At 43.3% G+C, this 12,742-nt stretch overlaps 4 protein-coding genes across 7 annotated transcripts; 1 reads left to right on the top strand and 3 right to left on the bottom strand.

Annotated features, from left to right (window-relative positions):
• Positions 1-43: 43 nt before the first annotated feature.
• On the bottom strand, positions 44-1,573 carry LOC116212685 (uclacyanin 1-like). Of its 2 annotated transcripts, XM_031547327.1 has the most exons (3): positions 1,428-1,573; positions 722-913; positions 44-625 (listed from the first exon to the last, which is right to left on the bottom strand). In XM_031547327.1, exons 2-3 carry the CDS (start codon positions 891-893, stop codon positions 129-131), a joined length of 669 nt encoding a protein of 222 aa, XP_031403187.1. In that variant the 5' UTR covers positions 894-913; positions 1,428-1,573; the 3' UTR covers positions 44-128. The 2 variants fall into 2 exon arrangements, with proteins under 2 accessions (XP_031403187.1, XP_031403188.1); XM_031547328.1 differs by having other exon boundaries at positions 722-1,573.
• A 2,394-nt stretch (positions 1,574-3,967) lies between these two features.
• LOC116215234 (kinase-interacting family protein) lies at positions 3,968-7,035 on the top strand. Of its 2 annotated transcripts, none has more exons than XM_031550868.1 (3): positions 3,968-4,284; positions 5,042-5,199; positions 5,755-7,035. In XM_031550868.1, exons 1-3 carry the CDS (start codon positions 4,238-4,240, stop codon positions 6,699-6,701), a joined length of 1,152 nt encoding a protein of 383 aa, XP_031406728.1. In that variant the 5' UTR covers positions 3,968-4,237; the 3' UTR covers positions 6,702-7,035. The 2 variants fall into 2 exon arrangements, with proteins under 2 accessions (XP_031406728.1, XP_031406730.1); XM_031550870.1 differs by lacking the exon at positions 3,968-4,284 and adding an exon at positions 4,304-4,468.
• On the bottom strand, positions 6,970-8,885 carry LOC116215235. Its single transcript, XM_031550871.1, has 5 exons — positions 8,365-8,885; positions 7,967-8,016; positions 7,738-7,825; positions 7,520-7,636; positions 6,970-7,353 (listed from the first exon to the last, which is right to left on the bottom strand). The coding sequence occupies exons 1-5, from the start codon at positions 8,836-8,838 to the stop codon at positions 7,303-7,305; spliced, it is 780 nt and encodes a 259-aa protein (XP_031406731.1). The 5' UTR covers positions 8,839-8,885; the 3' UTR covers positions 6,970-7,302.
• A 1,319-nt stretch (positions 8,886-10,204) lies between these two features.
• On the bottom strand, positions 10,205-12,472 carry LOC116213114 (xyloglucan endotransglucosylase/hydrolase protein 9-like). 2 transcript variants are annotated; one of them, XM_031547933.1, is made up of 6 exons: positions 12,042-12,472; positions 11,681-11,791; positions 11,385-11,485; positions 10,943-11,136; positions 10,642-10,821; positions 10,205-10,529 (listed from the first exon to the last, which is right to left on the bottom strand). In XM_031547933.1, exons 1-6 carry the CDS (start codon positions 12,064-12,066, stop codon positions 10,301-10,303), a joined length of 840 nt encoding a protein of 279 aa, XP_031403793.1. In that variant the 5' UTR covers positions 12,067-12,472; the 3' UTR covers positions 10,205-10,300. The 2 variants fall into 2 exon arrangements, with proteins under 2 accessions (XP_031403793.1, XP_031403792.1); XM_031547932.1 differs by lacking the exon at positions 12,042-12,472 and having other exon boundaries at positions 11,681-11,950.
• Between the last annotated feature and the right edge of the window lie 270 nt (positions 12,473-12,742).

The raw sequence follows: 12,742 nt of genomic DNA, 5'->3' as shown, positions 1-12,742 counted from the left end.
ATACATGATCAAGAAGCCGATGGTATTGTTTGTATCCTCGATCTCTAATACATGACCAAGAAGTCGATAGTTCCCCGGAACGATCAGAAGGAGAGAGAGAATCACTGGAGCTATGACGAGAAATCCGACTACCCGATCAGGAGGAGAGACAGAGAATCACCAGAGATATGACAAGAAATCCAACTACCCGATCCGAAGGGATGGAGAATCACCGGAGCCAGAATCACCGGAGCCACGACGAGAAATCCGATGAACCACATGTAGCCCAGGGGACCATCTCGCTTTGAATCCCACGAACCAGATTTAGGACTTGGACTGTCCTTGAAGTCGTCACCATGCCGAGTCTTGGGAGGCTGGTGGCGATGGGTGTGGGGACGAGGACGCTGGCGGGGGTGGTGGCCTCTGCCACTGCTGTCCCTGGTGGTGGTGACACGGACCCTCAGCTTGAGGCCTCGGGAGCAGTGGTCGCTGCGACCACAGATGAAGTATCGCGCGACGCCAGGATTATTCAGCTGGACCACTGACTCGCCATCAGTGTAGGCTCCGATCGGGTTTATGGTCTTGCAGGCGGCGAACTCCGTCCTGTTCACCTCCAGGACGTCGTGTAGCGGCGTGTAGTTGAATACTGCGCTCACATTATCCCGAAAAACTAAGTAAATCCACCAGCAGATTACATAACGATTCGTTATAAGTAATCGGTTTCTGAGGTGAGGGATTGTACCTAGAAAGTCACCGGGATGGAATGTAGTCTTTGCGGCCCATCCACGGATGTTGGAGGAGAGGTCCCAACCGGTGGCGCCACCGACCGTGAGATTCACCCCAGAGACGCAACGCACAAGCGTGGAGGCAATCACTATCACCATCGCGGCCTTCACTACCCGCTTGTTCTCCATTTTCACGATCCAAAATATTCCTGCAAATAGACAGCAATTCGCGATCACTGATCGATCAAAATGCCCCTCGGCTATTCCCCCTACTAATCATCGGCTTCTTCCGTCCTACTTAGTAGACTGCAAATATGTATCCACAAGATCATCAGAGAATGTGTCTGATAGTCCATCTCCTATGCTCTGCCTCTCCAACTTCATCGGCCAATGAACAGAGCCACATCAACACCTCAGTAAGTGACGGAAATTCACAGACAATCGCGAGACGCGGAAATGTAGGTGAAGGACTAGCTAGGTACGAGTTGAAATGAACAGGGGAAACGAGCCCGAAGCAGAGCTAGCTCTGATTTCAGTGGAATCAACCAGCGGCTTTATGTGCCGCTCGGAGTTCTCACGGAGCAGCAGGTTATCTCTATCGGAGATGATATCCCACGCGGATGGTGACTGTATGATCGCCGATGCGCCATGATCGAGCTAATGCAGATCGTAATCAGTTGATCAGGATCACTGAACCGCAATCTAGAGAGAGAGAGAGAGTACCTGTGGAACTGAAGTGGAGAAGAAGGAGAAGCTGCGGCAATGGAGATTGGAGAAATTCCTCGTTGCGTCTTCCCGCCCTTTACAGAGGAGAGAGATTAGAGAGAGAGAGAGAGGAGTTAGAGTTAGTTGCTCCTCGAGAATATAGTTAGCAGTGTTGTAATTTTACAAAATAATAATAATAATAATAATTTTATATTTAATTGAAGAAAAATTATTTTACGTTAACTATCGGATCGGTTCGATGATTACGCGATCATGGCATGGTAATACGAATAAACAGCCCCTCCTAATGTTTAAAAACTTTTGAGCTAGATTTCTGGTTCAAAATTTTGTTTTCGCATGGACAGAGCATTCGCCGGTCGTCAACCAGCGCGGAGCGTGATGGTTACGGGGTGACGACTCCACGACTGTCATGTCCTCATGGCATGTCCTTGGGCTCCAATGTCCGTGGCATTTTGATTTCACATTTTTGCTAGACCGAATAAAGCAGCTGACTCGTCACATATTAGTCTAAACTCATTCGAGAAAGAGCAGTAAATTGTTTTATTTACATAAACTGACAAAATATCTGTTTGAGAAACTCATAAATGCCCGTTGGGTAAACAAGTGTCATTTTAAGTAACTTCTGCTTGTTTCTCTAGGCCAGTTGATCAAACCTCAAACAACGGAAAATAGGATGTTACACAGTGAATCACATTCATACCCGACGATCAAGAGGTTGCATGTTTAATATCTAATGAGACTATTCGTACTTCTTTATTAGCTATTAGTATTTCTCTTTTATTATAGGAAAAATGACACCGCGCATCACAATTTGAAAACAAATATCACAATGCATTATATTTCGAAAAATTAACGTGGTGCATCACGAAAATTTTGAAAATTTTCACCGTGCATCATTTCCGTTAACAGATGGACGCCAGCTTTCTGTCCATCAGTTGACGAAAATGATGCACGGTAAAAATTTTCAAAATTTTCGTGATGCACCATGTTAATTTTTCGAAATATGATGTACTGTGATACTTGTTTTCAAATTATGAAATGTTCAGGAATTTTCCCTTATATTATGAGCCGCTTTTTAATAAAAAAAAAACCTCAATCAATGGACTTTAGATTACTCGAAAGGCTTTGGATAAGGCTGGTGAGGTTATTTATGAGACCATAAATTCACCAAAAATGCATGATATAAGAATGTAAAATTTTCAAGTTAGAGAAGAGGTATAATATAAATAAAACTGGCTTAAAATTGGCATGGGCTCGCGGTCAGAGCTTGATTCAGATTTAGTGCGGCATTTATCCGTGGCCTATTCATATTGCAGGTGCAATCCTAGCATCCAAGGTCTTGTTCGTTCAATTCCTCTACTCTTGGAGAAGGATCGACAAGTTCATGTAGTCCACACGTTCAGGAAATGCAATTTATACGCTGACTAGTTGACATAAAGATCGTGAGAGCTCTTATGAGACGGTCATTGTTTCAATTTTTTTTGGTTGAATTAGAATAGCAATATTTTTTTTTGTTGATTTAGACTATCATTAGAGCTCTTATTATTGAAAAAGTATAGCAATAATTTCAAAAAATAGAATAATGATATATAATTTTTATTTATAAATATCAAAATATCCATGCTCGAAGTAATCTTAGTCCAGCTTATGTAGGGCCCATAATTCTAACTTTTTTGTTATTGGGAAACCATAATTCTTATATTTAGCTCATATATAGTTTTATATATCTATCTAAATACACAATTATCAAGAGAATATTTATTTAATAAATAAAGTGTTATACAGTGATATACACCTTTGTTTGAAGACCAAAATATCTCATATTTGATGCTCGTTGTGACACTACCCGTGTCCGTGATATATTAGGAAATTTATTTTATTACACATTGTATTCTACATATAACTTAATGTTAAAAATCTACAAGACATATTATAAAGTAATTATATTTAATTCTAAAAAGTAATTAATCATCACACATGTATTGATATCTTATAAGGATAAGAATTTATTACTTAACCTCTCTTGTAAAAAAAATGCAATAATTTATATTTACTTTTTTTATCGAATAATTAAATGTATTTTTTTGGCTCTCTAGTATATGGATTGCAATTAGTATTTTGTAATATTTATTAAAAAAATACAATTATTATTTTGTAGCATCAAATATATACCTTGCTACACAAGTCGATTACACTGGCGATCCATTAGCTTCTATTGGCTATTGAAGCAACTTGGCGAATCCCCGATCACGCAAAGCCGATTCATCGTCCATCAGGCTCGGAGTAATAGTTGCTTCGGGCCATTGTTGAATTTTCACCTTCAAATAAAGAATTTCACCTTTAAATATATATATATTTTTATACTTTCTTTCTTTATTTATATATTATCTTCAAATTTTGTTCTTCTTTGTTCTTTTTCAGTGAAGGATTTCAATTTTTCAAATCAAAATCACCAGCTGTCCCCAAAAAAAAAATCAAAATCACCCGAATATAAATATGTACGGAAGAAAAAGCGACAAGATAGATACAAGACGTCGCTTCCCCCCGGCCTCTCCCGAGTCCCGACTCGTCCTATCGCCGTCGTGTCGATCTTCCTCACGGATTTTCCGCCCATCTCTCCTCTCTCCTCCCCTTTCTCTCTCTATCATCAGATCCACACACACATACATACATATATATATATATATATACACACACACACACACATTACCTTCTTCCTCTCACTTTTACTCTCTAGCCATCCCTCTCGCTCTCTGCTGCCACTTCTACTTTGGTCGGTTCTCGTTGTTTGCATGTGAGCTTCATCAATGGCGTTGGCAGTATCGGTTCATCGGCAACCGCAACAGAGCTCTCGGTGAGTTACTCCTCCGTCTTCTTCTCCATCACCACTCAACTCTGCTGGTTCTGCAATCTCCGTAGCTTACCTCATCTTCGTGGAGCAGTAGTCGTTGCTCTGTCATTGCCGCGCTTTGCTCACGGAAGGAAGCGCCTTAAACGCTGTTCAACTACGTAGGCCATGCTCGTCGTTCGGACTACATGTTAGAACTCCTTTTATTCGATCGTACAGTTAGCTTGTCCTTCGTAATTTTGAGAACGATCGACGAAAATTGTCACGAGAAGAGGGGGTTTTCAGCTAATCTTAGCAGCAATCGCGATCATGGTGTTAGCGTCACCCTGTTGGTTCGCCATTGAAGTTCCCTTATCAGTTGGTGAGAGAGAGGGGAACGAAGCAGAACGTATTTACTTGGAATGATTTGTTCTGTTGGCCATGTATGTTGAGAGCGTGATGTGATTCATCGAGATTTGCGACACCGCTGCTCATACATACGCAATGTCTGTTTTCCCGTGCTTCGATGCTCTCTCTCTCTGTTGTTTTCTTCTGCCAGCTGCTGATCAGAGGCTTTCATAAATGTGTCATCGTACTATCTTCTGATGAAGCCTCCCTCATAAAAGTTTCATCAATGGATTAGGAAACTCTGAACAAACTGCATGATTAGATTCCATGGGAACTTTGCCCTGCAATTTCCACGATGCTCTCATGAATCATGACGACCTTTTGTATCTTCATGGACTTATATATATGGGTTTGTTCTGTTCTGTTGATTTATTAGGGTGAGGCCCTGCACATACGACACGGGGATGAGCATGGAGAAGAAGAGCTCGTGCCAATCTTCTTCTACCCCACCAACTGCCGAGTCAAAAAGCAGCTCTGCACCTGCCACCACCACCACCATTACCAGGCCTTCTTGGCTTCTGTCGACCATTGCCGGTACAGTCTCCTCACACGCTACAGTACTCTTCCGTTTCCTTGACCGTTCACCATTATATAACATATATATGATATATGCCCTTTTTTTGAGCTCAAAATCACCATTCAAATAAAAGATGAGCCAACCAGTTCCTGCTTTGATTTGAATTGTTTCGAGTTAACAAAGAACTTTCCCTGCCATTTTCAAACTGAAACTTTTCGGGTGCCAAGCAAAATCCAGGGAGGTCACTTTCCTGGGCGGAGAATATCTCCATGAAAAGGCCATGGCTGTGAGGTTTCTTTTGGTAGCATGAGGCGCCATAGCTCTTTTGGTCTTTACCTTTGTACACAAAGCCATCCCAGTTTCGAAATTTGAAATTTGCCATCTTTGAATGTAAGGAATCTGATGACTTGCTGCAGTCTACAATTGATTTTTTGTTCATATCCGTCACAGTGACATCTCTGATCTCTGTCCCAAATCCAATCCAGCACCTACCCGGTATATATTTAAATAATAAAATATTAATAAATTCATTAACATTTTAAGCTTTTTCAATTTCCGTGGATTTCGTTCAGATTTGGATGAGAGGATGAAGGCAATAGAGGCTATCAATTCTGAAGAAGACAGCCCCGAGGACACGTTCGCTCAGCGAGCTGAATCATACTACAGGAAGCGGCCTCAGCTTCTATCCCTTCTTCAGGACCTTTACAATGCCTACCTCTCCCTCTCCGACCGCTATCTCCGAGGCCTAGTAAAGCGAAAAAGAAACCGGGTGAAGCAATCTCCTTCTCAGCTGTCCTTCGGAGGTCTTTCCGACCAAGATGATGGTGAAATTGATTCCGAGGCTGAGAGCACCCTCTCTTACCAGAAGCCGCCATCAACTCCGGGCTCCATCAAGATGAGTGTGGATATGCTGATTGCCGAGCTTGTGATGAAGAATGTCGAGCACGATCTGCTGCTCCATGAGGTGAACATGATGGAGTGCCGAAGGGGGGAATCGTCTCGGAAGATGGAGCTCCAGGAGAACCTGCTCGAGGTCCTGGAATCGGAGAGGATGATACTACTGAGTCAGAACTCAGCCTTGGGATACCAAGTGGCGGCGCTTGTGGAGGAGAACCGGGTGCTAGCGACTGAGTCAGAGCTGATGAAGACTAGGGCTGAAGAGCTTGCGAGGTGTGTGTGGAAGATAAGGGAGGAGGGGTGTGTGGGTGAGCTCAGCAGTAAGATTGATGAACTTCAGGGTCGTATCTTCGGTTTGGAGGAGAAGAACAAGGAGTATTTTGACGAGATTGTTAGGAAAGGGATGCAGTTCGAATGGGATACGAGACACAGAGAGAGAAGCCCTCTTGGGTGTTTTGAGTTCGAAAAGTGGAAGCTGAAGAGGGAGAGGGCTGCAATAAGAAAGTCCATCGAGTACAAGAAGGCTGGTGCTGGGAAGAAGAAAAAGGTGGTGAAATGGTGGGCAAAGGTCAAGAATATGGACATCTTCAAGTGTGGTATTAGCCCAACTTGTGGTCAGTAACGCGCTATGAGATTAACCACTACAGTAATGAACGTGATACTAGAAGTGATACTGAGATAGCGAAGTCACGAAGCAATATATATAGCTCATGATTGTATTTGTATCTACGGTAATTAAAGCTAAAGGTAAAACTATAGGAAAGACAGTAGTAGTAGTGATAGAACCATTTCCACTCAATGACGAAATGGCTTTGTGTTAGTATCTACCATATTACTATTCCATTACGAAAACGGGTCATGTTAGTGTTCTACTATAGATACTAAACGTACACTCTGTGAACTTACCGTCATCTCATCGGCAGGATGATCTCTATATAGTAAGCATCCAGTTGCTACATTTTGTATGGATTGACCATTTGTGGCACAAGCTGATCATATGGACCTAAGATCGGGTACATAAACTATATACAACTCAATTATTTGAGCACTTCGATAATGTTATTCATCTTCGCGAAGCCACTGAAGCAAGGCAAAGTCCGAAACTCCCTTGACTGACTTCTCCATGATCTAGTACAAGGGTTTGCCTTTCATGTAAGACGAACCGGATTTAAGTAGGAGCTTTGAGGATAACCTGCACAAGCCTGTCCATCTAGTCCAAATGCTTATGCCAAATTTGCAGCAGTTAGTTTCTCCCGGAGCTTCTCGGTTCTAGCCTGTTAAGAGTAAGGATCACAAGGCAATGCGGCATACATTCAACAGCAAGCCTTAAATAGTAGACGATGAATGCATTGAAACAAACTGATATCCTCACTCTTTCATTACAGTAGTTAATGTTATGAATGCTTTGCCAATATTGTATTTACCGGAATCAGAAGATACCTTGAACGATATAGTTCGGCGTATGGTAGGATCTATCTCTAGACAAATGGAATATGACTTCTCTGCTTTGTCAAATTGTTCCATCGCCAGGAAAGCATCACCCTCACAAATATAGCCCTGTCGAAACGGAAGGGATATTGTACCTAAAAACAGATCCTAACAAGGCAAAACGCCTTGAAATGCAGAGGTCGAGTTAAAATGGGGTCAACTTGGCTGACCTCGGTGTAGTTAGGAGCTAAATTTGTAGCTTCTCTAGCATCTTCAAGAGCACCGTCGTAGTCGGTCATTCCCAGCCTTGCAACTGATCTGCGCGAGAAAATATGGCACGAAAATGAGTTAATATGAAATAAGTACATGCCATAAATGCAGAGCAGCACATGGAAGACTCTACAGACGCTGTCAAGAAATCGACCAGAAAAGAAACATTCGGCACGCAGCTTCACCGACCTGTCTTTGTACATAACATGGATACCACCAACTGGTTTCGAATTTATCGCCTGCAGATGGTAGAAACAACTCCATTGTCAATCACATTCTACCAACTGATGATTATCTTCGTAACATAGCTTCGATTACACAGCACGAACCCTGATCGGTTCTCACAGACAGCTCAACGGTTAGGAAAATCGATCGAGCTCAATTAGCTTCGGAGAATTATAGACATTATTACTCAGAAGCTCGCATTATGTTGGCCAAGCCGACGCCGGAATGAGCGATTAGTCCAAAATTGAAAATTTCATCGAATTTTTTACATAAACATGCAGTGATTAGTCCAAAATTGAAGCAGATAAGACTTGCAGTGAAGATTTATACTGAATGCATCTTCAATCGGCGAGAGCAAATACCTGCGTGAGCAAGGCCTCGGCATCGGAGAAATTTCGGCGGTCGAGCTCACTATCGGCTCTCTTCTTCAGCGCGAGGGCCTCTAGGCTCCTTAACAGCAGGTCATCGGTGTCGCAGAGGATCCGAGAGGCGCGAGCAGCGGTCCCGATGTGGCTAACGATGACGCCTTCCGGCAGAAGGGCGAGGTTGGGGCCCGAGCCGCAGCGGCCGAGGCAGCCGCATGTCTTCACTGTGACGTCCGCCGGGGCGAGGCCGGAGAGAGTCTCGAGGGTCTGGAGGGAGCCTTGTTTGCGGCAAGTGCGGTTGGTGCAGACCCTGATCTCCTTGAGCTCGGAGCTCAGGCTGCCAGTGACGGTGGCGCCGGGACTGAAGCAGCGGCGTCTTCTCGGCGGAGGTGAGAGAGATGCGCCGGAGAAGAGCGAGTGAAGGGCCGGAGAGCGATGGATAGTGGCAGCAGAGGCCACAGCTCCCTCCATTGCCGCTCTTTCCTGAAAGGCTCTGCAGCATTTTCCGTTAATTAATTAATTATTTTATTTTATTTTTACACGCTTTTCTTTCACCCGAAATTTAATTTCATGCGTATATGTATATATATAGTACCCTAAAGTTCGCACTTAATCAATTTGCACCCCAAACATCCTTCATTATACAAGTTTGCCCCTTATAGATTGCCTATTCATCCATGACTCTAATGTTAGTGATTGGTGCCATGTAAAATTCGATATGAAGTTTGCACCGCCCCCTAGAGAATCTTGAATGGAGCTCTTGAAATCGGGATAATCACAACTCTTGGTAATTATAGTATAAATGAGATTCACACTCGTCAATATGTACAAGGGAAATTCTATGGTGTCATCAAGGTACTGTATATTTATTTAATGTTTACTGGATTGTTTTAAGGAGTTAGATTGATAGAGGGAGAGGGCCAACTAAAACCGGGAACACAAGATCGACGTTCCTATGGATGTTGGCTTACTTCGTACCGAGACCTTTGTGATCCCGTTTAGTGAATTATACCCGCATGAGATTGGCGTGAAATGAAAGTGAAGAGTTAGAATTAGAATTTGATAATTGGGCCGGATATGCTGAATAGAGCAAATTCATGGCCTACCTTTACTTTTACCATTTCTGCTCTCAGGCCCATTTAGGCCCATATGACCATTCTTCTTCGACGGCGAAATGCTTTCCGGGCCTGATTAGTTTCTGGGCTGAATGCTTTTGAGCCCTTCACCGCGATATCGTAAATAGATGTGACAGGGTCTTGATAGGTATGGACAAGGTTTGGTTCGTCCGGCTATGGTGCCGATGATCGGGTTCGGCTTCCCGAACATATTTCTCACAGTAATCATATCATGTCGCATGGACATAACAAAATTGAAAAGGTAATGGTGTGTTTGGTTTTAGAGTTGAGTTGAATTGAGTTTTGATTTTAATTAGATTGTAATGATTGTATTGTTGAATTATGAGAAAAAATGTAAAAAAATAATGAATAATTCAGAGAATTTAGTATTAAAAATTAAATTGAGTATAATGGAGTTGTATGTGGGTTTATGTATGGGGCCCACCCTTTTACTTTGAAGAATTGATTTTTGTTATGTAGTGAACATAGTTAAAGTTAGAGTTAAAATCTTAAAATTCGATTACGAAACCAAACGGAGTATTTGTCGCTCGGTCTCTTTTGTCGCTGTTACGGATTGCAAAGGGCAGACCTACCGGGATTAACCTCTAAGCCCATTTGATGATCGGCCTTGGGCTGACAAGGGCCCATCATTGTCTACTACCATATCGTTCATTATGGGCCAAGCCCACAATCATTACGCGAAGAATTGGAGATTTAGGGAGTGAAATAACCGAAATCTGGAAATCATAGGCATGGGAGAGTACAACAAATCGTGTTGATTCTCAATTTTTATGCACCAAGCTTAAGAGCTAGCTGAGCTACGCAACGCATTCCCTGGGCAGCTGATCGGAGAACCGGAGTTTGTCCCGGCAATAGTCGTACACAAGGTGCTTCCTCTGAACCCTCCTGAGCTGACGGTTCCTGTGCCGGTCCAGCCCATCAAACTCTGGCTTGTCCCACCAGAACTGCCCTGACTCGGTGCACCGCGTCACGACTTCGGTGCCGCTGCCGTCCTCAAGTAGGTCACAAGCATCAATCTGGAACGACCTGAACCGTGATATCGAAGATAAGTAAGATATTAGTAAGAAATGGTATGGATATCCTTCTGAATATGAAGGAATAAGAATGCCTAATCAAACGGCAAAGACATCATAATGACCTGAACGTGGAAACAAACGGGGCATGACTCCAATCTGTCTTGACCCTCCCGCCCTGTGTGGCCCAGTCGTCCGCGTTCCAAACCGACGCTCGGACTCCCATCGGCTGAGATCTCGGGTACGGTATCCCGCTCACCTCTTTGCTCACAAACGCTCGGATTGGGATTCCGTCCACAAGAAACCTTATGAAAGTGCCAAAGTACATAAAATTTTCCCGTCACGATCGGAATATCATACACCGAATCCATTCGTATGTCGAACGAAGAAAAGATTACGCGTCGGAGTAATTAGCAACTTAATTACAAGACACAGCGGCGGTTCCAGAACAAGGAGTAGGTATGGAAATCCTGCGTGGGATCAAACCAAAGTGTGTGCCTCTGCTCTCTGTTCCCGGTCCCATTGACATAGACATTCGTCTGAACGAGGTATGGCTCTCCTGACACGTTCCCGAGAAACTCGAAATCGAGCTCGTCGTGGTTAGGCCCGTCTGATGACATCTGCATTCACCATCGACAACTTTTTAGAAAACGTAGAATGACAAGATTAAAAGATGACGGACGATTCTTTCAAAAAGAATTATTGGCTTAAACAATAGTGAGATTTTTTTATTATGAATAGTTTTTCTTTATAATTTGTCTTTTACTGTTAAACCCAATAGTATTGACGGCCGAACGCATGTAAAGTTTTCAAACTTGGGAACGGGTAGCATTTTACGCATTAATGCACAAGAAAACCGGGGGCACACATAGAATGCTGTCACCGTCCCGGCCGAGTCACCTTCCACCAGTTTGATCTGCATGCTTGCCAGCCCAAACAAGTACTTCTTCTTCGACTCGAACCCGCAACCTGCAATATCGACTCGATGCCACATAAAAACGTGAAAACGGCTCTCATATGGGTGTTAGGTAAGTTTGAAGGGTCTGTCTCATGTCATGTATGATGCTGATTCCAACCGGGGTCAGTAACACTGACTTTGACATCAAATGTGTCGAGATCAGTCGGGTGATACAAGAGGTCCGGATGGAATGAGGAGGTTCGTACCGGAAGAGGCGTCGAGGGAGAGCTTCGTCTGGTCTGCATCATCATCAACAGCAACGTTCTGAGGTGCCCAGTAAGGTTGAAAGAGGTCACTGAAGGTCCCGCCACAGATCGCTGGGCCCACAAGCAGAAGAAGTAAGCTGAACACGAATGTCATCACCATGTTACCACCTAGTACTGTCGAGCTATATGGCAATGTCTGAGCTTCAGAGTTAGAAGCCACTCGATCAGTGCAGGGTAGTGGCTTCCAGACCAAGGTCCATATGCATATATATAGTCTCAGATTAGGCATCACATGGCTAGGTTCGGTTCGGTTCGGTTCGGTTTTTCTAACTGAAACCAGAACTAGAAGGACTGGTCTTACCGTGTTCCATTTTCTTGTCCAGCATCAGCTCAATTCTGGTTCAGCCTCGTGCTCTGGCTGTTTACCTGTCAAGAACCGGCAAGGATCAACCATGACTCGATTTCAGCACGGACAATAGAAGTACCGACTTGCTGAGATACTAGTTCATAGTAAGGACTATAGTTTACATGCTCTGTGTAACGTGATGGGTTCAGTACATTGCCGATACCACGAGGATGTGGTGAGCCGGGGATGGACCCCGAACATATGAGAATGGGACCCACATGGGGGTCTGACCGATGAAGCCCAAGTTGGAGTATGGGAGTTGATACTGCAAAGGGGGATTCCATGGCCACGTCAAGCCCCACTCATCTCATGACCGGCACCACTACCAAAAATTAATACACCATTACTAAATTTACAAAATTTCAAAATTATATTCTTCTATTTCACTCAAATTTTTTTATTTTTTTTTAAAAAAGGATAATAATATAAAGCCATAGGGTATTGAGGTTTGGCTTGCTGACCTAATCTAAATGGGGAGAGATGGGATCGCAGTTTAGTAGATGAACGTTTGGATTTTGTTGGGGTGTGTGTGTGTGTATATATATATTATATGTGTGTCTATATATATATATAAATATATATATGTATATAAATAAATAATCTGAAGGGGCGAAGGAATGAGCTGTCTGCAACTTCAGTTCCACGATGGAATCGAA

This window comes from Punica granatum, chromosome 7 (assembly GCF_007655135.1).
Source record: "Punica granatum isolate Tunisia-2019 chromosome 7, ASM765513v2, whole genome shotgun sequence".
In the NCBI taxonomy this organism is placed as follows: Eukaryota; Viridiplantae; Streptophyta; class Magnoliopsida; order Myrtales; family Lythraceae; genus Punica; species Punica granatum.
This window is presented reverse-complemented; position numbering and strand designations above follow the sequence as displayed.